Consider the following 25,525-nt stretch of genomic DNA (forward strand, 5'->3'; position numbering starts at 1 on the left):
TTTTCGACGAGGATCCCACCTCGTGTTCTAAAAGGCTCGGGTTCAGCTCCATTTATTATGTTGCCTGAGGCCGTCTTGTATCCTGGTAACGTGTTCAAACTAGTTTGAAAGTGTTGGGTTCATTGGTCCTGAGCTAAAACTACAAATTTCCGTTGAGTACTCTCGCTCCTTTAGTTTGACTTTTAACTTCATTTGCACATTCGTCGTTTTTCAGTTGGCTGCACATAAGACTTCATTTGATAACGAGCAGGATATAACTTTATACAGTATTTATAAAGGGAAAGTCAGTGCAGTTATGAGATTTAAGGTGCTCTTGCTAGGAGTTGGGTTCTCTGTGAGATAACTCATCGTGTTTTAATGAGATGTAATATCTCAAAGATCTTATGGCAAAATACATGGTGCTTCCATTTCTGAATGCAGCGGTCTCTTCTACTTCCTCCATGGGTGAAACCTCATGAGTTCAACTACGTCCTTTTTGTAAAGAGAAATCTGTAACAATGCGAAATGCTCTTTAAGTGCGCTTCTTAAAGCAAAATGATAATTTGATCAAGTGTGCTCCAAGATGATATGTAAAGAGGGACTTTTTTTCAAGACGTATATTGTTTTTAATATGTATTTTTTTTAAACCTCCAGTAAAACTAGGGCAAACCAGGACTGAGCTGCAAGGTAAAAAGTATCTCATGTTTGTTTTAATTATTTTTACTTTTATCTAGATTGCAGCAAAAATTGGAGGTGATGGAGGGACATCAATGAATTCAAATGATTACGGTTATGGAGGACAAAAAAGACCTCTTGAGGATGGAGGTATGCTGTCAAATATATGTATACTACCATAATCCATTTTGTTCATGGCAGTGATGTCAAAAACGTCCTAAATTTTCCACAGAAACAATAGTATAGATCCATATTGTACAGGCATGTGCTTCCTTTAAAGAACACCACACACTTGCCCAAATTTGGTTTTAATGGGGATTTTTGTTTAGAAATCAGTGGCGCTATTTAGGTCTTAAATCTCAAGTCTGTAAATCAATTCTTAGACCATTACTTGACCTCTTGTACTGACACAATGCAGTACATTTTAAGAGGAAAACCCATGGGTAAGGTAGGTGAAACAAAAATAATTTAGAAGATATCTTTATGCAGATATGTTGAAATCTTTTATTCCCTATTAAGGTTGAAGGTGGTCACCTTTCAAACCTATGCTGGTTTGACCTCTGTTTTATTATTGAAGGTACCGCATCTGGTAAACTATTTTTAATGCATTTCATTGTAAAGGCATAGGACTTTAAAAAAAAAAAAAAAAAAAAGACAGGGAAAATAAAAATTCTACTTGGCTAAATCTTTTACTAACTTCAGCATACAGCACGCATGAACCCTGATAAGATCATGCTGTAATATTTCCTCTACTTTTGTTGCAGTTTCCACTTTTTGACTTACTTTACGTTGCAGAAAAGTTTGCTACTGAATTGTGTGGCGTGTCTTCTGATTTTTACTATACTACTAGTGTGAATTTAACAGGGTTTGATATGTTTAATATACACACATAATCCTGACTAAATTATGGAGAGAAACTTCTGAACTTGGAGGTGTTCATATTTTGTTAGGTCTATATGAGCTGTGACTTTTTTTTTTCCTTTAAGAGGATTGTGACTCAGTTTACAGAATGTAATTAAGGCTTCAGACCAGGAGTTCTTATATTCTTTATTAAAGTGTTTTTCTATTAATAGTGAGGTTTTTAATATACAAAAATGAGCTAATGATGCTTCAGATGATGTATGTAATGTATTCTTTTTATTTTATGTGTAGATGGCTCTTGGACAAGTCCGAGCAGTACAACACACTGGGAGGGAATGCCCTCTCCTTTTAAAGGCAGGAATTTTTATTTATTACCTGTGTTTAGTATGTAAACGTGAAATAAACTAGTGGATCTTTTGAAATGGATGACACAAATATTTCTCGGATTATGTGTCTGACTTTTTGCTACACATAAATTATGATGGTTCATCACATAACTTTGAATTTGGGGTGGGGAAGGAAACATCTGAAGTAGTCTTTTCAGATATAGGTTGTCAGTGCCTTTCATTTTGCTTATTTGTACAAAGAGGATTTTTTATGTTAGTGATAGAGTTGCTTTGAATCTACTTTTTTGTTTTTTTCTTTTTCTTTTTCTTTTTTTTCTTTTTCTTTTTTTTTTTTTTTTTTGAAGTTTTATGCTGTGAAATGCTTGATATTTGGATAGGAATTTCATACCACAGTTCAGACTCAGATTGCATTGCAGGGGATTATTGTTGCTTCTTAAATTATTCTATGTAGATTTGTGGTCACTTGTCAGAAATTTTTTTAAGCCATTGTTCATTTTCATACTGATTTTTGGTGGACTTTTATCTTCAGTTCTTACTGTAGAAGCATCATTAGCTTGAGAAGCGAGTTATTAGGAGCAGAGTTAAATGTTGTTGCTTGTCTTAGCTAAGTTTCATTGACTGTTTATGGATATCCAATCTACAGTATGTTTCTAAAACTATGCTTTTCTTAAACCACTGGATAGACAAATGGAAATACTTAACTTCTTTTAAAGTATACTAACCGAGTACCGTACTTATAATATTTCTTTTTTATTCAGATCTGTTCCCTGAAATTACCAAAACAAATTCTTTGACTAAAAATACACTGGAAAAGTTACGATTCACACTCATGGGACAGCCATTAGTTTAAAAGATTCTTGTTTCTTGGCAAAAAATAAAAAAAATCTTAATTTTGCAGATCAACCAGATGCTAAGAAAGTTGCTCCTCAGAATGACTGTAAGTATTTTTTATTTTTTTGCAAATAAAACCTAAACAAGTGTACATTTTCAGAGCAAGAGTATGATGCAGTATTCTGGTAGGTAATGTTGGACCAGTGAGATCACGGTGACTTGACCCGTATGTCTTAGGTTTCTTTAAGTAAAATAGGCTTGTTTTTGATCAGTTTGATAGTTGTAGAATGTTATATACTAGCAACAGAGCTGAGAATCAGTTTGTCTTTTTCAGCTATACTTTTATACCTCTTCTTGGCAACTTTTTTTGAAACCCAGCTTTGTCAGAAGTAGCTAGTGGGAAATTTCTGGCTTAATTGTGAGAGAATTTTGCCTTTATTTGTGAATTTAACTTTAAAAATACTTCTTATTTGTAGCTTTTGGAACCCAGCTACCCCCGATGCATCAGCAACAAAGGTAGGAGCCATAATTAACATTTTGTTTACACTTACTTTTTAGAATTGGTTCATTTCCAGGAAACAACTTCAAAACATTTCTCCTAAAAAGACAATGTTTGAACATAATAATGAAACACAATTGTGAAGTGATGCTTGTTACAATTTAGCCACAATAGGTAAAAGCTAAATATTTGAAATGTATATAATAGGATTAGTGTCCGATCCCACATCTAGAACTGCATGGGGACTTGATATCATGTCATATGTGGGATGTGTGATCCATAGGGTCGGGCATCTGGTCTGAAGGAAAAGCTTATTTTAAAAGCAAGAGGGAAAGATTTCTTAAGGGGGAAAATATTGAAGTTAACAAAATTTATGCCAAACATATCTGATCAATAACTTATGCTGCATTCTTCTCATCTTGCTTCTTCCTTCTGCTGCCTCAAAAACACAAAACTAACCAACCTGCCCATATGCCCTTTTAATTCTTGATGTGCATTTTTTTGTTATGGAAATGGCTTATATTTTTATACATCTGTAACATACTTCTAGTGCTACATAACTAGCAACATTTTAATAATCATGGAACATACTGGTCTTTTTCATACCAAACAGATTTTTAGCAGAAATAATTGATCTATTATGAAGTACATAAATCTAGTATCTAAATTTTATATAATGTAAATTAAGAAGGTCGTTTTTGCCTTCTAATATTACTGTTGGTATTCTGTGTTTACAGATTGTCATTTTGGCTTTTAATCTCTATTTAACCTGAAGAATTTCTGGTTGAAATGGGCAAAACTTCTAAAGTAAAACTGCATAAAGTTGGCTCCCGTTCAAGTCACTAGATGCAATAGATGCACCCACAGAAAGGCATTTCCCCAAAATGTTACAATATGTTTCTCCTTGGTGTGATTGAGAGGAAGGCAGCCAGTCTTTCTGTACAGATGAAAAATATTCTCTAAATTCTAAGCCAATGTGGTCTCCTAAACATATGTTATCTTTTGTTGTCTTTTGTCTTTTTTTAGGTCTGTAATGACAGAGGAGTACAAAGTTCCAGATGGAATGGTTGGATTCAGTAAGTAATAATATAAATATAATATACAATATAATGGAGCTCTTAACAAATGTTGCTATTGCTAGTAACATCCTTTGTTTTTATCCTTCAAGTAATTGGCAGAGGAGGAGAACAGATTTCACGCATACAACAAGAATCTGGATGCAAAATACAGATTGCTCCTGGTAATTATTTCCTTTTGAGGTTACATACATTTAGTGGTAACAAGTTTGGAACACTGATCATTCGTTTTTCAACTAAATTTATTCTCACCTTTAGCAACAGGTACAAGTAATTTAAGTGCAAAAAAATCGTAAATCTTGAGACTGTCATTTTATTGGTTTGGTGAAGTGTTAAAACTTCCCACAACACACTTTTCTATTTACTTAGCTACTGATTCCGTATGAGTTAAACATAATTGTTAAATCTGTTTCATTTTACAAACTTTATAGATAGCGGTGGCCTGCCTGATAGATCTTGCATGTTAACTGGAACACCCGAATCTGTTCAGTAAGTATACTGTCTAATACTTTAAAATATTTTTAGATCTAAAAATGTCACGACTCCTATACAGTGAGGTAACAATAGCTAGGCTTGAAAGGATTCAGTTTTTATTAGTAAACATTGTAATACACACAGAAATTGACAAAAATGTGTTTTCACTGATGATCAAAATTTATAGATAGGCAAAATAAGAAAAATGCTGTTTGGGTGAATTTGATTTAAGGATATTTCCTTTGCATACTCTTGTCATGTGCTATTGACAGTTTGTGTTTTAACAGTTATAAAGCTTCAGTTCTTTGAATCTGAGCATTTACGGTCATTAAGTAATTATTCTGACCCCGTGTTGTCTTGAGAGGAGCATAATTTCCCACAACTCTGAACATTTAAATAGATAATGTAGAGAAATGCTTAAGAGTAAGAATTGGATTGTACTGAGCCTAAATATAACCATTCAACTGTTAAAATGAAGTAGCCCTTTTCCTTGCAGTCAGGTCTATGATGATGGATCAGACCCTAAGCATATTATTAAATCAAGGATGAAACATTTGATCTGACTGAACAATGCAGCTGGCCCAATTTTAGCTAGTAATTATCAATCTATACACTAGTTTCAGCATGGGTACAAAGTGGGTCAGAGTGGTGGTGTAACCATGCCATTTGATTTTATGTTGATAGGTAATTTTCTGGGTGAAGTTAATATTGAAATGTGGTGTTTCTGATGATTAGTAGGGCTTGGGAGACATTCGTAAATTTGAGTTCCCTTAATATTTTTCTTATTGCCATAATGTTAACAGTAATTTGAATTTGATCTGTTGCCAAATAATTTAGTTTATAATATGTCATTAAGCAAAAAGACATTAACGGTTTTTAAGCATAGATTAAAAAAATAAAGGGGGGGGCTTAGAATATCTACTTTTTTTAATTTTGAAAGGGTCTTATGCCTTTCACTCAAATTGGCCTGCTTTGGAATAGCTTTTTAGCAGACCAACTGATCACAACAAAATGTTTCAAGATTAGATTCATTCTGGCTCGATAGGATAAGCACTTATTAGCCAGAAGACAAATTGATAAAGAAGCAACTGGAATCAGGTGGGTCTGGAAATTTCTCCATTGAGGAGTAATAGTAGAAACCCTAGTTTCTCTTCTTTGAAGTTACTCACGGCACAGTCATGGATATGTTGGTGTTCAGTCAGAACATTTAGGATTTTAAAAGAAGGCCCAATGGTGTGAAGATAAATGTGTTCCTATTGTATAGTAGTGGTGGGAGTAATCATGGTGGTACTTGGTAAATCAAGGCTTTCCAGTGCACAGAATTTAAGCTTTTAGCTGAGACAGAAATGTTTAGATGCCTCCTAGTCTGAATCCTTACTGTCTTTATGGTTTAGATGACCTGTATCTAAAGCAACATAGTGCCCATTGATAGAAGACTTGCATCAGCAGAGAGAATTTTCACCATCCTGTGCTGTGGTGGGTTGGTCTGTGAAACTACAGAGCAGAATATATTCTAGTTGAATGCTGGAAAGCCTAGTGGAGAGGTCCTCAAACTGTGGTTCACAGACCGTCAGTGATCTGCGAGCTCCATTCAGGTGGTCCGTGGATAGTTCCCTCTACGGTGCGTGCCTGGGCAACCGCACACAACACAATGAAGGGCGACCTGCCTAATTAGTGGAGCCGTGCAGGCTTAGCTTCACTAATTAGGTGCCTGGACCCTGGAAAAGATGCCATAGGTTGCCTACCCCAGGTTAGGCCTTTGACTCTTGCCTGTATGTTATCTTAATAGCTGGGAGTTGAGGATTCTTTTCAAAGACTTCTGTTAGTGACTGTTTTTGGTGATAGTAAGGTGGTGAGGGAATAATTATCCTCAGTTTCTAAATAAACTGATTCCCAAATGCCTTCAAAGGAGAAAAGTAGAAATTTTCAATTTTTTTGTTTGATTGTTACATTGTCTGTTTCCTATTTAGCTAGTTCATAGTACGGTAGAACCTTGGAGTTATGAACACCTCGTGAATGGAGATTGTTCATAACTTTGAAATGTTTGAAACTCCGAACAAAATGTTATGGTGGTTCTTTCAAAAGTTTCCAACTGAACAATGACTTAATATAGCTTGGAAATTTTACTATGCAGAAGAAAAATGCTGCTTTCCCTTTATTTTTTTTAGTAGTTGATGTTTTAACACAGTACTGGACTGTATTTAGTTTTTTGTTGGTTTTTTTACCTGATTGTAGCATAGAATATCAGAGTTGGAAGGGACCTCGGTAGGTTATCTAGTCCAATCCCCCTGTTCAAAGCAGGACCAATCCCCAGATGGCCTCCTCAAGGATTGAACTCACAGCCCTGGGTTTAGCAGGCCGGTGCTCAAACCACTGGGCTATTCCTCCCCCGTAATTTACGTGCTTCTGGTTCAAAATGAGATGTGTGGTTGACTGGTTAGTTTGTAACGTGTTCATAACTGCGGGTCTATCTTTCAGACAGTTTTTAAAGTAATGTTTATCTTTGTAATTTGTTGGTATTGATGGAATGTTTCTTATTGTAGTAGAAAAATGGAAGTGACTGTTGATAAACATTGAAAAGTTTAAATTGCAAACAAATTAATGGAACAGGGACAGGCAAATGAGAATGTAATGGAATAGGAGAATTTCTCCTTGTATGGTGAATGTGCCCAAAAAATTTGACATTTTGGAAAACTGTTGGAGACTTCAGAAGGAAGATGATAGGGTGTCCAATAACCCCTGTGTGCTTTTTATTACATTGTCCTGGAAACTCTGCATCTTATAAAAGCCATAAGGAACTAATAACTTATCCCCTAGTTGCAACTAGAATTACTGTAGCATGGTGGTGGAAGGCCCTATTGTCTGGTATTGAAAAGTGTGCAAAATTCTGGTACTAGAAAAAGTAAGTCAGGGTTCTACAAGGGAGAAGGAAAAAAGGTAACTACCTACAAGTCTAGTGGAACTTCTTGAAAATTCGCTGGAAGAAGGTTATCAGCCACCGCCATATCGGATAGTTTGAGAACTTGTTTTAGTGCTGAGGAAGGAGAAAACACCTCCAGTAATAGTCAAAATTAAATTAAAAATTGAGATATTAAAAGGAGAAACTTAATATCATGTAGATTTTTGCTACGACAACTTGTAAACAAGTAAGAAAAACAGGTGGACCTAAATGTGAGCTAATGAAAGACTTTAACAGACAAGACAGAAGAAGAAAGTAGAAAAGCATCAGCCACAAAACCTGCTCAATACCATGAAGCTGAAGAAAGCGACTGGAAACGGGTCTCATCAGTACAATTTCAGGGACTTGGATATGTGGCATTAAGTTCACTTTCTTATTTCACATTATATAATTGGGCATCTAAACCAGTACAGTTGTTTCACTCTTCTTAGAACTCTTCATAGGATGTGAATCTGCCATATTCACTTGTTCACACACAGCTCATCTTCATGGAGTCTCACATAAAGATGTTAACAGAAGCTCAACTGGGAAAGCATCCTGTAGAACTTGAGAAATACGTCTTTTATGGATATCAAATTGTACAAATGTCAGTTAAAATTGTAATGAAGAAACTTTTTGGCTGTGTGAAATGAATTTTTCCAACTGGAAGAGTGCGCAGTTTGTAATACATTTAGCAGTAACTGTCCTGTCTGTCTTCACAGGTCTGCAAAGAGACTGCTTGACCAGATAGTTGAAAAGGGAAGACCTACACCTGGCTTTCATCATGGTGATGGACCAGGAAATGCTGTCCAAGAAATTATGATTCCAGCTAGTAAGGCAGGATTGGTTATTGGGAAAGGAGGAGAGACCATTAAGCAACTTCAGGTAAGTTTTAAACATGGGTAGGAGTGGGGGTGCATGTGTGTGTGAGAGAGAGGGGTCAGACTTTGGAATTGCATGGAAATTCAGTTTTATATTGTCAAATAGGAACGAGCAGGAGTCAAAATGGTCATGATTCAAGATGGGCCACAGAACACTGGTGCAGACAAACCTCTTAGGATTACAGGAGACCCGTACAAAGTTCAAGTAAGGAATTTGTTTCCAGCTTTATCTTTTTTATGTATATCAAAACAGTTTTAAAATTGTAGACTCTAAAATACATTTTTTCTTCTTTAGCAAGCCAAGGAAATGGTGTTGGAGTTGATTCGTGATCAAAGTGGCTTTAGAGAGGCGCGCAATGAATATGGGTCAAGAATAGGAGGAAATGAAGGGATAGATGTATGTATGGTTGAAAATCTATTGTTCACTGTGTACTTCGAGACTGTTTAATAATGTTAAAAGCTAGTTAATACCAATAATAGCTCTTTAATAGTATCCGAAAGTGGTTATGGCATATAGGTATCACTTGCTCACCACTGTACTACTACTACTTCTTTGTGGAATGCAGCAGCCATCTTGTACCAGCAATAATGAACAGCAGATTCTGTTGCTTTGGAGGTGTTTTAATCCTTTTAAGAGGAAGTGAAGAAAAGTCTAGTTAAAACCATAGAGTGGAGAATGTAATTACACATGTTGGAATTTGGGCACCACACAGGTGTTTAATCGTAGCTGTTGTAAAAGTCATGGAATTGTAAATGATCGTGAGTGGTGAGGGTTCCTGCTGGAGTTATTGTTTGATGACACCAGTATCCTAGGCCCCCTAACACCTTCTTCAGGCATTGGCTGGGGGAAAACCACCATCTGCTGAAGTGAAGCCTCTATCACAATCTGTGGTGTCTAGAATTTATTTCCCCTTTTTGGCCATTCCATCCATTTACTGGCGAGGATCATGATTCCATAGTTGCTTAGATCTGATAAGATTGCAGGCTGAGGTGGTATGGTTGGTGACCAGTTCAATTTTCCAGTATTCCTTTTTATTGTTGTCTTTGGTAGGAATATTTGTTGTTTCAAGATATTTATTGATGATGTATTCTCTTAAGGTCCCAATACCACGATTTGCTGTTGGTATTGTAATTGGAAGAAATGGAGAGATGATAAAAAAGATACAGAATGATGCTGGTGTTAGAATCCAGTTTAAGCCAGGTGAGTGGAGTGTGAGTGTGTGTGTGTGTGTGTGTGTGTGTAAATGTTGATCAATTTGGCTTTATTTTTAAGTAAAACATGGCTTAATTTAAATGTTACATTCTTATTCCAGATGATGGAACAACTCCAGATAGAATAGCCCAAATTACAGGACCTCCAGACAGATGTCAGCATGCTGCAGAAATTATTACAGACCTCCTTCGAAGTGTCCAGGTTAGCTAATAGTAATAATATTTTGTGCAAAAAATAAAACTTCAGCTGAGTTAGGAAAAATCCATGTGTTAGCTGTCTGTCCATTTTATTAACCTTACTTAATGGTGGTTTTTGGGTCTATGTGGAAAACTGAGCATGGATTATAAAACATCCTTGTTTGCAGTTCTCAAGTGTCAATGAGGTTACTCTTTTTTTTTTTTCAAAAAAATACGAGTTTAAAGCCCATAGCAATGTCTTTCCTGGCTATTCTAGAGCTACTTTTATTGAGTTGACAGTTGTCTGTTAGTGCACTGCCTGCTTGTAATCAATCATAATCTTGTGGTGGTTACTAACCCTTTATCTAGTCATTGGCTAACAGTCCCACCATTACATCTGAAATAGGCAGGCAATCGTGTTTCACTGTATTGTGAGGAACTCTCCTTTTCCCTGTGAAATCAATCTGGTTTTTGCCCTACCACACTGTTTTTAAGGTTTTAACTTTTTTTAAAAATATCGGTTGGGACAAAAGGAGTGATTTCAACATTTTTATATTCTCTGTCTGTGAAAACCTCCCTCCCAGCTGCAGAAATTCAGGGTACTGTATGTGGTTGTCTGCTGTATTTTTTTAACTGCATGCATCAGTTGTGCATTACCTTCTGCTCAACTCTTCAAGGGGAGGTATGTTTAGTGCATATGCTTCAGCTATGTGCTAAATCAGATTCAGGAGCATAAAAGCTTCCTATGCAGACTTTTCTGACCAGGGCACTGAAGGCCAGCACAGTTACCCCCTTATTTATGTGCATGTGTGTGCATACAAAACTGGAATGTGCTTTTTTCCCCATACTCTTCGGAACTCTGTCCCCTATATCCAGCCACTACTGCCTTCCCTCCCTTCTCTTCACTTCTGCCTACTGGATGTCATGTGGTCTTCCCTCCCTCCTTTTTGCACCTTAGAGTGATTTTTGAGGAAGACCACTGGACTCCTGTGGTATGACAGAACTTGGGGTAATCTGGAAATGAATTAGGAACATAAAATGAGTGAAAGCACTTCAATGAAAAATCCTTACTCAACTAAATGTTAACTATATACGTTACTGGTGTGTTTGTATGTGTGTATGAATAATTAAACCTCTTAAATGTATTAATCTGACACTTGTTAGTTGGCAGTGGGCTTTGTTCTAGAGTCACCTGTTGTCACTAATGAATTAATTGTGGTAAATGAGGCAGTAAGTTTTAATAGTGTGTGCTAACTTGTAGCTTTCCCCCCATTAGGCTGGTAATCCTGGTGGTCCCGGACCTGGTGGTCGCGGAAGGGGTAGAGGCCAAGGCAACTGGAACATGGGGCCTCCTGGTGGATTACAGGAATTTAATTTTATTGTACCCACTGGAAAAACTGGATTAATCATTGGAAAAGGCAATATATTTTAAATTAAAATATATTCTAACTAGAAATCATAATACTTAATATTTTTGTGTAATTAATTATGCCAGAAATCTTTACAAAAAGTAGACTGATGTTTTTCAGTTTAGTGTAACAATGTAATCACATTGTATCCATGTTGATTAATGCAACACGAATTTCCTTTTTCTTAAGGAGAGAGTGGTTGTTTCTGGTAGCCAGAGTAATGTGCATCTTGCTAAGATTATTTAAATATAACAAGAAGTCTGAAGTTTTTAAAACTAAAGGCTGAAATGTTTCTTTTACATTTTCCCAGTTGGTGCAAGTAACTCTTCTTCATCCAGTATGATCTTAATTTAGACTTTCCTTATCATACATACTGTAATTATGTCACAAAAGAAATCTCTGCACTTTTCAGCAAACATCTGCTAAAATTAAGTCTCATTACTAAGATTTTTTTTACCTTTACAGAAATATCACAATTTATAGAAGATACTAGGCTTTGAAATATGATAATTAAAACTTAAGATGCACTACACTGTCAAATGAGATACTCTTGATTGTTACCTATGTCTTTTTATTTATTCATTTGTAATGAGTCTTTCAGACACTACAAATTATTGATCTGTTGTAGCTGATCTTTTGACTTGGAATACTAGTGCATGGTTTAAATGGACACAAACTTGCATCTCCCATCCGAAAACTGTGTAGCTATTAGTGTTAAGTAACATCTGAAATTAGTGCAAATGGAAGAGACTAGAGGGAAATGTTCTTATCTTTTAGTTTACTTGTGCGCAGTTGGTAGCACATGTTCAACAATTAACTTCACTGTTTGGTCAGTTGCATTTTCTGTCATCAATACTAATATGATGACACCATTCATGCACTGCTCTAGAGGAGCTCAGGTATGTGCTCTTCAGCAGACTGGAAAAAATCTTGTGGGTTTTTTTTTGTTTTTGTTTTTTGTGTCCGTTTGTTTTTTAAAGCACATTATTTGGAAGGTGGATTTTTCATTAGTCAGTTAAAATTGTGTCCTTTTAAATTCAAGTTGAGGTTCTTTCTTTTTGTGCATTCTTTTTTTTCCCTGTATTGTATCTTGCTCTTAGTATTACATAACTTGCAGCTAAATCTTTTTTCTCCCTTCCTCTGGTATTTTTTTCATTAACAAAATCTACTGATTTTTATATGCATAATTTATCTTATTGAACTCGTCTGTGAAGTGTGTATATCTGTATATAATTTTAGACATCTGTGGCTCTTGCTGTCAAATACTTTGTTACAGTTTAAATAAGTGACAGGTCTGCATATGCAAGAAAAGCACTATTCTGTGACTTTCTTACTGAGCTGGTTTTCAGATACTGATATTGTCTTGCAGTCTCTTCCCTTGGGGCTGGTGTTTTGTTTGCTTTTTGGGGGGGGGTGTGTGTATGTGTGTTGTTTTTTGGTTTTTGGCTGGGTCTCTACTGTCAGACCCAAGGAAACATTTTGGTTTTGTTTTTTTTTTTATATACCTTGTGTAACTGAAAAGAATAGATAGGTTATCAGCTCTGTAATCCAGTAGTTCTCTTACTTTCTTGTAAATGGCTTTTGCCTATATCTTATTTAGTATGTAAGTTAAATGTCTTGCCGTCAAAGGTGGATGTTTTGATTACAGGTGGTGAAACTATCAAAAGCATAAGTCAGCAATCTGGGGCTAGAATAGAACTTCAGAGAAATCCTCCACCAAATGCAGATCCTAACATGAAGTTGTTTACCATCCGTGGGACACCACAGCAAATTGATTATGCTCGGCAACTTATAGAAGAAAAGATTGGAGTGAGTATTCGGGGAGGCATTTTTAACTGCTGTAAAGGCCCACTGGTACACTCATGTCTTATTGCTTCAAGATGCAATTGAGAAAATCCAGGAAGTTGAACGGAATGGCTGTGGCTGCTTTCTATTTCTTCCCTCTTCTAGGTTGCTTGTTCAAATGTTATTAATTGGTTGATAGTAACTAAAAGCTGTTAATAATCAGCACCTGATTATGTTTACATGTCTCATTTTACAATCACATACTAATTTGCACTTTTCATGGTAGTCTGAGAGGTGAAGGATTAAGTGGGAAGAAGATAGGATGACCGTTTTCCAGGTTGTAGTTTTTGCTGTTCTTGTGCAGTGGATAATGAAGAATTTGACAGCCTAGGAGACCAATTTGGGTCCACTAAACTATTAAGTTTAAAAAAAAAAAAAAAAGCTACATTAAACACTTAACCTAAATCTTTACAAACTCCTCTTACTCTCTTCATGTAGATTTCTGTTTCAGTCATGGCTCATAATGTAGTCTTGCTGCTTTTTCTATTCATTTTTGTTTGCCTGCACATAGTTATAATTTCTTATTGACTTATTTTATTTTCAGTTTTTATGCATCTGAATTTGTAATTGAATATCTAAGTATGCAGACAGTGAGCAATTGGACTAAAAAAACTATTGATTTTTATACAATACTCAGAATAGCTTATGTGTAGTTGGTAATGTTCTTTTTTTTGCAGAGAGTTGAACTGAAACGTTATCCTTTGATTAAAAATAAAACTTGTCACATTTTAATTTTTCTAAATGAATTCTCTGGTTGAAATGAAGAATGACTTGGTTTATACCTTCATTCAGAACATTCATATTCTCTTGACTTGTTTTAATCCTATTAGTAAAGTTTAAGCCAGTGGTTGTCTAATTACTGTATCTCAATCATCAGTTGTACATGAACATAAAGACCTTTCTGGTGGTCAACATAATGAAGTATTTTTTGATTTATTTTTTTAATTTCTTGATATTTTAAACCCACTGTTGTTGGTTATTAGGAGAGGTTGCCCATAAACGGTGTGGGTGTTGGTGAGTGTGGTCCTTGAGAACCAAATCAATAGGAGGAAGGCATTGGAGTGCTAGCTAGGAAAGAATTCCTAGTGAATCAGTGCTTGGAAAGAAAAGTTTAGTAGAGAACACCCGGGTGAAACCTTTTAGATGAGCCTCTGTTGGAATTCAGACTTATGTTTCCAGTGTGTGAAAACATGGGGGTCACTCTTCCCCCTGCCCACTTCTTTCCTGTTATAGGGTCCAGTAAATCCTTTGGGTCCACCTGTTCCTCATGGGCCCCATGGTGTTGTTCCTGGCCCACATGGACCTCCTGGCCCACCAGGTCCTGGCAATCCTATGGGACCTTATAATCCTGCTCCTTATAATCCAGGGCCTCCTGGTCCCGCACCTCAGTAAGTAACACTTTAATTATCTTATTTTTTTCAAAAGGTGATTCTCAAATTGGATTTCATTGCATGTGGCTCTTTGTCTTTTACAGTGGCCCTCCAGCCCCATATGCTCCACAAGGGTGGGGAAATGCCTATCCACACTGGCAGCCACCAAATCCACCAGATCCAGGTAGAAATTGAGTCTTTTTTACAAAAAGTTGTGTTCAGGCACACGTTCAATGGATGTACATGGCCTGCTTTTAAAAGTGTGTTTTTATTTTTACGAGTAAATCTGAAAAGCTGTTTCTCTTTGGAATCTACTTTATTGATATCCACTCTGAGTGTGCAGTTCTACATATACCATGTGTTGGTGGTGAACTGTGGAAAATCAGTTGCCAGAAAAAGCTGGACTATCTTCTTGTTAGGGAAAGCATAACATTGGGGGCATGCATCCCAATTTCACTTCCGTTTTCCTAGTCAGTTGGATATCAGGATTATTTACAGTGTTGAAATGAAGTTTTCTTTTCCTATGAAATTCACATTTTGTCTTTGTGCCCATTTTCTTCAGAGAGACCACTGTGTCAGATGCATTGCTCTGAGGTGTTTTGCTTCTGTGATCCTCTCCAACAAATAGATTTGGAGTTTTACATTTGACCAATGTCCCTTCTAATTTATCAGTGAACATGGTTTCTCACTACTTCTGCTGTAACTAACTTTTTTCTGAGTAAGTGGTGTTGATTCAGATGAAATTAAGCCCCTTAAATTGCTCCAAACTTGCCATGTTTCTCTTCCCTGTTTTGAGGGATGGGTATTCAGAACTTCCAGTCCCTATTCTAATTTAATTGAAGTTGCTAAGGATCATCAGGTTCTAGGATTTCATTCTCAGTACTTAATTATTTTTTTCAAATAATATTCTGAAATCCATCTTCTTTTTAGAAACCTTCACCTGAAAAAACTTTGAAAATAACCACAGTCTCTATTTATCATCACTGTATTGAGAAATTGATTTTTATAGGAGGCAAATATTCATGGTGTTACTCTTCCAAATGCAAACATCTTAAATGCAGTGTTTTCAGTTTTGCATTGCCTTTTTTTTAACCTTGGGCACATGTTTGTTTGCAGAATATGTACCTTTTGGCAGAGCATGAATATGATTTAGAGGCTGTGTTCCTACTGTCTATTGTACAAAAGATTCATCAATAATCCCAACTAGTGCTAGTTGAATATTTTTCTCTCAAAACCATTTTTGAATGAAAATTGGATGTTTTAGAAAAGAAATTTGCTTCGGTGGAAAAAGTCCAGCTTTCAATTGGAAAAACCAAGCATGAGTAAATGGGAATATTTTTCAGTTTTGGCTGCAAATTGAAAAACTTCCAATTTGAAATGCTGCTGTTTTATGGGAGTGTCAAGCTACATCTACACTAGAAGTGCTGCAGCATTGCAGCTGCACTGATGCAGCTGTGCTGCTGCAGTGCTTCTGGTGATAATGCTCTTAGCCGATGGGAGAGCTCTCCTGTTGGCGTAATTTCTCCACCTCCCACGAAGGGCAGTTGGCAAGAGAAGCTCTTCTGCCAACATAGCGCTGTCTGAACCGGTGCTAAGGTTGGGTGGGGGTGTGGATTATTCATACCTGAGTGACGTAAGTTTTACCGAAGTAAGTTCTAGTGTAGACAAGGTCATAGTTTATCTCGTTCCCTTTCTGGACTATAGATCCTGGGGTACACTACAGCTGGGGACACCTATGATGTGTGGATCAACAGGAGGGAGACTGTGGTGCAGATATGGGATATATAGTCTAACCAGGAGCCTGGCCTTTAGATAATAGGGGCATGAGGCACCCAAACCTTAAATTCCATTAGTCACTACAGCATTTTCAAATTGAAATTTTGTTTTAAACCAAAAAAAGGAGGGGGAGGGGGCCCTTCAGTTATTCACCAGAAGTCAACATTTTTGGTGGGGCAGTCAATTTCTAACCAGTTCTAGTCCTGACACAGCAATTCTAATGATGGAGAACTTTTGGTCATCTCTACTGTGAGCAGTTCTTTTTGTTCATTTTACTGGTCTTTCAGTCAAGCATCTTCAAATTCTAGTTTTCTGACATGTAACAGCACTGGAGATGCAGATGTTGTAATGCATATAAAATGTGCCCATCTTCAGTTCTTTAAAGCAGAGCTATTCAAAGTAACTTTTCTCTGACAGTTTCCTTTGATGGGGCTAGAGTTCATTTCATCCTTTTTCTATTACACACTGGAGAGCACTGTAATCAGTTCACATCTATGGATAGCCCAATTCAAACATTCAGTAAATTAATTTGTGAACTGCATGGGAGTGCGGAAGCAAAAGAATGACAAACGTTGAACTTGGAGTTTGTATTCTCTCAGTAAACATTCATTGTTCAGTCAAGGAGTGACTCAAATTTCAGTTAGGGTTGGCATTAGGATGGTACAGGTGTTAGCTTGGTACTGTCATAGAGATCATAGGATCAAACTGAAATATTGTAATTGATTAACTGAACTGTAGTATCAGTGTTTTAGAATAAGTAGGAATCAATGGACCAGATCCTGCCCCTTGTTTTGCTGTGTTCTGTAGCCACAAAGTGAACTAACTGGCTACACAAGAATTCACGTAGTGCTGGGATAGGGCTGGCATAGCAGCTCCTGCGCTACCACCTTTCGGCAACCCTTTCCCTTTCACCACACCTTCCAAAAAAAAGTTAAATCTCTCTAAGTTGTTCCTTGGGACCAGCCAAAAGTCTTAAATGTTCTCCCTGAGATCTGGCCCAGTGTTTTAAAATACTTAACTTCAAAATGCTTACATTTAGAACATACTGTTTTTTAGTGTTGTGTGCATTTTCAGTATTTGGCTTTCATTTTCTTGTAGTAATATTTCATTGTTTTCTGTTTCTTTTCTAGGTTCTCTTTTCTCCTCTGCTCTATCCCATTAATTCTCTCCAGAGCACCTATTTAATTCTCTCCATCTGTTCAGTTTGTGTTGCTCCCTCACTGTTTTTGTCTGTGGGTGCAGTTTGTCATCCTTTTCCCATATGCTTTGTTCTGTCTTGAGAATCCCAGTTGTAGTTTTTTTTTGCCTCCAACTGTGTTGATCAGCCATCCATGTTCATATACAGGTATCCATAAGCTTCAAGAACACACATCACATTTTCTGCTGAGCCACATGAAGTTTACCAGTCCCTGATGTGCCTGAAACCTTCTTTTTGTAAACTGGTTTTGTAATTATCTTCATGTTGTTCAGCAGAATGAGTGAATTGTTCCTAAAAGGTGAATGTGGATAAATGGGAGAACCAAAGGGATTGGAAGCAAAGACATTTGAGATTCTAGTTATAATTAAAAATGGATGGAAGGGAAAGAGATGATGAGATATGTAGAAGGTGTAACAGTGGTTACATGATTTATACCTTTTAACAGCTTAAACTGTAAAATTGCCTGATATTCATAGTTATGCAAGGATGAGCATTCAGGATCTTGGGACACTTCTTGCATATTCCAAACGATTAACACTGTCATTAATTTTTAACAGGAAAAACAGGTTAATTGCAAACCTATGCCAAATCTTACTTAAAAGAATGAAACTCCATTGCTGAAACCATCTCACTATATCCATACTTACCCCAAAATGATGCTGTTAGTGTGAGGTTACATTGGGAAAACTTTTGTTGAAATTCAGAAATATATTAGTTGAACAAAACAAAGAATGTCCATGTTACAGAGCTATGGACATTTTAAATTTCAAAAAAAAGAATCTTTGAATTCCCGGACCACACCTCTAACAATGTACATTTTATAATTAGGTTTCTAAAACACCCATAAGTCTGCAATATTGTACAAAAGTACACTTTGCAGCACATATGTAATTTACTATACTAACACACAAACACCCGCCCGTGACAGATTGTGTGCTGTAATAAGAAAACATAACAAAGCTGACTTGGTTAATATGGTAACCTTAGCTCAGAAATTTTTTCATAACCTCCATTTTTAATGTATTTGTGTTTAATATAACCAAATTCAGTTGATCTTAATGGGTTAAAGTGAATTTACAATATACAAATAGCTATGTTTAAATATTAAGTATTTTATTAAGATTTGTCAGAAGAAAAATTAGGAATGCCAGAAAAAGGCTTGTTCTGTAAGAATTTTTTACAAAGCCTACTGCTTACACAATATATTACAAGTGATGGTTTATTTCTTAGGTAAACCAGGAACCGATCCCAATTCAGCAGCATGGGCAGCTTATTATGCTCACTACTATCAGCAGCAAGCACAGCCGCCACCTGCAGCCCCTCCTGGTGGACCACCTACAACCCAAACTAATGGACAAGGTACACATATCAATCTGTTACAAGTAAAAACTGCTCATTGCTGAAGGAAAATACTCACCCACCTAGACTTTTATATTGTTACTGTTGGTTGGGTTCTCCCATACAAGGGCTAATTTATTGCATATTAGCCTATTGTGTTCGAAAATCCTTACTTCTAGTGCCAGAGCTATAAACTTACAGCTTTGCTTCAGGTTCATGAGTGTTAGGAATAGTGTTTAAAATAGTGGTTCGCAACCAGGGGTATGTGTACGCAGAGGTCTTCTGGGGGATACGTCAACTCATCTAGATATTTGTCTAGTTTTACAACTGGCTACATAAAAAGCACTAGTGAAGTCAGTAGAAACTAAAATTTCATACAGATAAAATGAGAAAGTACGCACTTTTTCTGTAGTAGTGTGCTGTGACACTTGTGTATTTTTATGTCTGATTTTGTAAAGCAAGTAGGTTTTTAAATTTACAGGTGCAAACTCAATTGCTATGTCTGGTTTAAACCAATATGAGAGTCCAAACACAAAGTCATACTAGTTTAACTAAATCAGTATAAAATTACACCGTGATTTATATCTGTACAACTTCATATGTGCACCTGGTTTAAAATATTTTAGACTGCATGTGGCATTTGCACAGCATGTGAGCGTTTAAATTTCTCAAGAATGCAAAAAATCTATAAGTATGAAGTTTTGATATTAGTAATTATAGATACTGGTATTAATAAGTATTGTGTACAGTTTTTTTATTTTAGCATTGGCTAGTAAATAAGCTTATTTTTATAGTGCGTTGTGTTGTAGCAGATTAATTGCATTCATAGGTAAATTATATGTAAATATTTAAGCCATTTTTTGTTTCAGATTAATAGCTGGATGCTTGGAAATGTTGGTATACAACAATTTTTGTTTAAATATAACTTAATTCATGCATTATTTTATTTTTACTTTCTGTAAATCAGGAGAACAACCAAATCCAGCACCATCAGGGCAGGTTGATTACACCAAAGCTTGGGAAGAGTACTACAAAAAAATGGGTATGTTCATTTTTGGTTTGTTAAAAAAGTAGATCTTTTGTAAGGGGAAAATGGTGTTCACATTTGATTTGGCAGAGTTTTAGCAATAAAAATATAACTGTTTAATACCACAGTCAATTGGTGTAGGTTCTTCTATTGTAGTAATTGAGCACGTTGTGCCAGGAAATCTGACTGTAATTAAAATAAAATTTTAACATATCTTTTCATTATGCTAGTGATCAGCAATGGATAGTGTTCCACATTTGGGGACGGAAAGTGTATATTTCTTCTTAAATTCTTTTACTCCCTAACTGACGTTGAGGAACAGATGTAGAAGTGTGTTTGGTTTGTTTTTTTTTAACCACGCAAACATGATTTCCGAGAAACTACACTGTGTAATATATGAGAGATCCTGTATTTAATTTTTGAGTGGAAAAGTAGCATTATTTTTTAATCTTTTTCAGCTTGAATACATATTTTTAAAAATCTTTCAATATTTGGAGTTCATTCTTTTTTATGTTGCCTTTGGGAATCTGGAAATTCGAGGTGTGTTTTATAAAGCTGTTGTTTATCTTCCTGGTTTGGAAGTTCATCTGTTTAACATTTGCTCTTAGATGACCACTTATGTCTTTTTATTTTTATTATTTTTTTGTTTACTCTAGCTTTTTATAATAAAGCTTGCTACAAACGAATGCCATTTCTATAGGTTTTATATGGCATGTCATATTTTTTAAATCTGTTATTAGATGTTCAACAGCTAAGTGCTATAAACTGAATCATAAAGATAGTGCTTGTTCTTCGCTTTGACTAGCTTTTTAAAAAAAAAAAGTGAAACTTGTGATTCTTTGAAGGGATATGTGTTTAACTTTGCTGTTTAGTTGTCAGTCATTTCCTTATTTTTCCTTCCTTGAATAAGGAAGGAATATTTGGCACTGATGTGTCGGACCTGCCAGTAGGTGCTAATTCACTTTTCTGGGTCATGGCCTCTTCTCCCATTTTGAACATAATCTCGTTCGTGGGGCTTAGCCTTATCCTTAGGCATACCCCAGAATTTCTGCCTCTGGCCATGCAAATAATAGCAGCTTTGATTTCTCACTTTTTCCATTACCATACTTGTGTTTTAAAAAAGCAGACTTTGGAATAGCAGTGCACAGTATTTCTCTTCTTTTCAGTCTTCATCCAGGGGCAGTTTTTAGGGGCATCGTGCTCCAAATTAAATCATCCATCAGACTCCTTTACTTCTATTTCTTCTTTTCCTGAGCATGATAGTCGTGACCAGATGGAGCAGATGAAACATTTAAGAGGCCTTCCATCTCAGGAGGGGGAGTTCTGTCATAATTCTCCCAGCCTAAAAACACTCTGCCAAAACTCCGTTCAGATTCTTAAGGTTTGTTGGGCTTTTCTATTCTTTCCCTTAACAGCTCAGACTTCTCTTCAAGGGTGAGTCAGTCCTATTGAGATCCTGTTTAACGCCTGTGAATCTGCAGTCAGGTCAATCCTTGCTGTTCATGGATTTTTCCCATTAACTCCCTCCCCATTGGTCCAGTCCATGCCTAAGGCAACAAACTCTAGAATCTCTTCTCACATTCTTAAAGGGATAATTGCAGTCCTGCCAAGAAATCTGGTATTTGTTCTGACTTGGTTTCCCTCCAAAGGAGGATCTAGGCTCTTTCAGGGACCTTTCCCTTCATTTCCTTTCTAAGTGCATATCAGATGAAGAAGGGCACAGGGGCTCAGAGCGTGGGCAAGCCCTGAAAAAGGGACCAGTTCTCAGATGGGGGGAAAAAAATTCACCCTTCAAAAGGTAAGGCAAAAAACTCCAAAAGGGCAGAACAAATTGGAATTCAGTAGTTGGGAAGCATTCCAGATCCTTATCTTTCCCCTCCAGCTTCAGCTGTAGTTAATCTCATGAAAGAGGTACTCTTGACTTTAAACCTTCATAAGCCTGAGCCAGAGAACCAGGGGAGGTCATTTCTCCACAGACCTGTTCAAGGTAAAGGGGAAGGAAGGTGATTTCCCCGTCGAGATCCATCCAAAATGGAGGATGAACAATTTAGAAATATTATTCAGTATTAAGTCAGAATTTGCAGTTCCCCTTCTTTCTTCAAAGAGGTTGTAAAGGAGGAATGGGAGATCTCTGACATGGGGAAGAGATTGTCAGCAAGACATGATGCTCTGTAAGCTTTCAAAACCCCAAATGCTCCCTCCTTGATAGTTACAGTTGTACCATCCCTTGTAAACCATATGGTAATTCCTGGCAGGAAGATAAAAGCCACCTTTCATAGGGACTGGGAAGCTTCATCAGTAGTACTAGGAGCTACTCTGGTAATTACATGTTTCACAAGAGCAAATGCTTGCTGCCGCTCCCCAGAACCAAAAGTTTTAAGTTGGTTATGTAGAAAGTTTTATTCTTAGCTATTGTATTCATAGTGATGGGTCCATGATTTTCATGAGGTTAGCAGCAAGGGCCATGGCAGCAGACTCCGTGGCCAAACACCCACCAACTCCATCTTAAACACAGGACTGCAGATAATTACACTATTACACTACAAATTCATCTCAAAATTCTCAAGTGGAACACTGTTTGAGGAGAAGCTTGAAAAGCTGGTAAGTGACAGTTTGGACAAACCAAATTAGTTGCTACCTACTCCAGCATCGTCAAAATGGACTACAAGCACATATACAATGGCAGAAGTTCTTTTCCTACGAACATCAAAGATTATACCATCTTATTTCAAGAATAAAGCTTGAGCATGAAATGCCAGGGAGAAAGCCAGATTAGGAAATGGGCACTTTCCCTCTTTTCAGTCCAAACCATCAATGTGGCTGTAAGTGAGTCTGCATCTGCCCAGGGTAGGAGGCAAGATATCGTGCTCTTCAGATTCGTGACTCTTACAGTGGGTACTAGAGAGCATAGCAAGAATACTTTGGAATTGTCTCCTCCACATTCTTCACTCTTTCTGTCTCAGCCTTGAAGAGTAACAAACATCAGTCCATCCTGAATAACACATTTATTGCAAGTTGGGGCAATAGAGCTTGTCCTTTTAAGATCAAAGATACCCACTGGTCTACTCTATTTTCATATTAAGCAGTAGATCAGGTGCAGACCAGATCATCCTAGACCTCGAAACTGAACAGGTAGCTGATGATTAAAATACAGGACATTCTTCCAGTATAGCAGCAGAATCTCCTGCATATGACCTCATATTGCTGGACCCTGGCAGAAGCTTAACTGCCGTCAGCAGTTCATCAATTTCACCTACCAAACTGCTGCTGACAGTGCAATGTATTGCAGTTTGGGCTATCCTCTGCCTCCAGAGTTTTGTCGAAAATAATAGTGGTGATAGCAAGACTCTGGACTGTAGAAACTCATATATACCCCTTGTTAGGCAACATAGTTGCTTAGCACTTGATAAATACAAGGAGGGCCAGTGTGTTCCTGACATAAGAGAAGCTTGACTAGATTCAGGCACTGATCTAAGGCAGGGGTAGACAACCTATGGAATGCATGCCAAAGGTGGCATGCGAGCTGATTTTCAGCAGCACTCACACTGCCTGGGTCCTGGTCACCTGTCCGGGGGTCTTTGCATTTTAATTTAATTTTAAATGAAGCCTCTTAAACGTTTTTAAAACCGTTCCTGCTTTACAAACAGCAATAGTTCAGTTATATATTATAGACTTATAGAAAGAGACCTTCTAAAACAGTTAAACTGTATTACTGGCATGCGAAACCTTATTTTAGAGTGAATAAATGAAGACTTGGCACACCACTTCTGAGAGGTTGTTGACCCTTGATCTAAGGTATTACATTGTGGAGAAACACCAGTCCATCCTTACCTGCAGCTCCTAGGTCTTCAGGTCACATGAATAAATGCAAGGCTGCATGTGAGTTTCAGGAGTTCCAGAACCATTCAAACAAGATGCAGAGGAAAATGTGATTGCCTCTCTGCTGGTAGAAACAGGAAGTCCATGTGATAATAGAACCTTCTCTTCAGTCAAGACGCCAGCCTTTTCCATAGAACCAGCTTTCTAGGGATGAAAAATCAGGTTGGCTGTTCTGGCAGTCAGGCAACACAATGATCATTACATATATAAATCAATGAGTGGGTGCAAAGAATCTCAAGTCTAAAGGCTTAAGCGTGAATTCTCCTATTTCAATCAAGATGATCAAAATAAAAGGACACTAAAAACAAAAATGGACTAAGTTTTCATCAGATAAACAACCTAGAATGGGTTGAATGAAGAAGTATTCCAGCAAATATCCAAAGAGCCAGGCTACCCTCATATAGGTATATTTCCATCCAGTTGGAATGGAGAGTTAAGGGAAACAAACCAAGGTTAACTGAGGATATGTTCTGGCTCACAGAGGGCCTAAATGGTTTCTTTGTGTGCTTCCAAGGCCCCCTCCCTTCCACTGTAAGGAGAAGCAATTAAAAAGATGAGGGTAGGATCATTGTTAACACAGATTGGACCTACTGGGATTATCCTAATGGTCTTAATTTCAGTTTCTCGCCAATTAGGATGCTCTGTTGCAGAGCCTGCTGTAGAATCCCAGTCTTGACTACCTGAAACTGACAGCTTGGTCACTGATCATCAAGTCCTAAATAGGATTGATGGGATGTTCATCTGAAGTAAAACTCTTCTGCCCTTTCATCTTCTCTGCCTACACACAAATTTGGACAGAATTCTTTCTTGGAGAGAGATCCTAGGAAATCAGAAACTGTAGTTCTGGATTTCTTTGGTCTGAAATCTCCCACCTATTTCTTTTTGTCTCAGCATAGTGTTATAAGCACAGATCATCGAAATATTAAGCAAATAGATCAAGATTCCATAGGGTAGTACATCTATCCAAACCAGCAGTCAGACCTGTCTTCTCTTCCTGCCGATTTGCGGTCTTCATAACATATTCACTGAGACACAAGACGTAAATTCCATATATTTTCTTCATATAATCATGATTCCAGGTTGCAGTCATGTCAGCAAGAAGGATGTCTGCTCTTAGAAGGCACAAGCTTTATTACTTTTTCCACAAAGACAGTCACTTACTATTCCAGAATAATTCCCAGAATCAGTAATTACAAAGAAACTTTTTTCCATACATCAAGGGAGTACATTCTTTAGTTTTACTCAAAGCTTCAGTACCATAAAGAGCATTGCACATTCTGGGTATGAGACGCACTCTTAGATTTTATCATTGTAGAATCTTCTGGTTCAGGATGTTATCATTGTTTTCTGTTACCTTACGTATCTGGGCCTGAAAATGTCTAGATTTTTCATAGTCAGACTCTGCATCAGTGGGGTTCAAAGATAAGCAGCCTTAGTGGATCAAAGCATTCAGAATGCGCTGCAGTAACATCTTGGTAGATGATAAAGCATCAGCCACCACAGACGAATCAGAAAATGTGCTAATGGTCACCCATTAACATGTTTATAAAATGCTTGACCTTAATTCCTGTTCAGAAGCATTGTTCAGAGCTCCCCAAGTACTATACTACACTAATACTTAAGGAGGGAATTCCTCTCCTTCCTTATTGCCCACTACAGTCTAGATGTTTAACTGGTGGAGAGGTAATTGTTAAGAATAAAAAAATTGACTGCTTTTCTGGGACTTTGCCTCC

The 25,525-nt window shown here is 37.0% G+C and overlaps 1 protein-coding gene across 7 annotated transcripts in view; it reads left to right on the forward strand.

Moving 5' to 3' along the window:
- FUBP1 (far upstream element binding protein 1) overlaps positions 1–25,525 on the forward strand; it is a 54,962-nt gene that overhangs the window by 852 nt on the left and 28,585 nt on the right. For 5 of the 7 annotated variants that reach the window (XM_050961874.1, XM_050961872.1, XM_050961873.1 and 2 more), the window contains exons 2-19: positions 714–804; positions 1,807–1,869; positions 2,761–2,799; positions 3,170–3,209; positions 4,219–4,268; positions 4,361–4,432; positions 4,700–4,757; positions 8,403–8,565; positions 8,668–8,766; positions 8,857–8,958; positions 9,660–9,762; positions 9,875–9,975; positions 11,227–11,368; positions 13,008–13,168; positions 14,438–14,592; positions 14,679–14,758; positions 18,779–18,907; positions 19,854–19,928. In XM_050961874.1, the coding sequence (XP_050817831.1) occupies positions 714–804; positions 1,807–1,869; positions 2,761–2,799; positions 3,170–3,209; positions 4,219–4,268; positions 4,361–4,432; positions 4,700–4,757; positions 8,403–8,565; positions 8,668–8,766; positions 8,857–8,958; positions 9,660–9,762; positions 9,875–9,975; positions 11,227–11,368; positions 13,008–13,168; positions 14,438–14,592; positions 14,679–14,758; positions 18,779–18,907; positions 19,854–19,928 (1,723 nt within the window). The remainder of the gene's footprint in view (positions 1–713; positions 805–1,806; positions 1,870–2,760; positions 2,800–3,169; positions 3,210–4,218; positions 4,269–4,360; positions 4,433–4,699; positions 4,758–8,402; positions 8,566–8,667; positions 8,767–8,856; positions 8,959–9,659; positions 9,763–9,874; positions 9,976–11,226; positions 11,369–13,007; positions 13,169–14,437; positions 14,593–14,678; positions 14,759–18,778; positions 18,908–19,853; positions 19,929–25,525) is intronic. The other 2 variants (XM_050961875.1, XM_050961877.1) reach the window with 1 other exon arrangement.

The sequence above is a fragment of the Gopherus flavomarginatus genome, chromosome 7 (genome assembly GCF_025201925.1).
Source record: "Gopherus flavomarginatus isolate rGopFla2 chromosome 7, rGopFla2.mat.asm, whole genome shotgun sequence".
Classification (NCBI taxonomy): domain Eukaryota; kingdom Metazoa; phylum Chordata; order Testudines; family Testudinidae; genus Gopherus; species Gopherus flavomarginatus.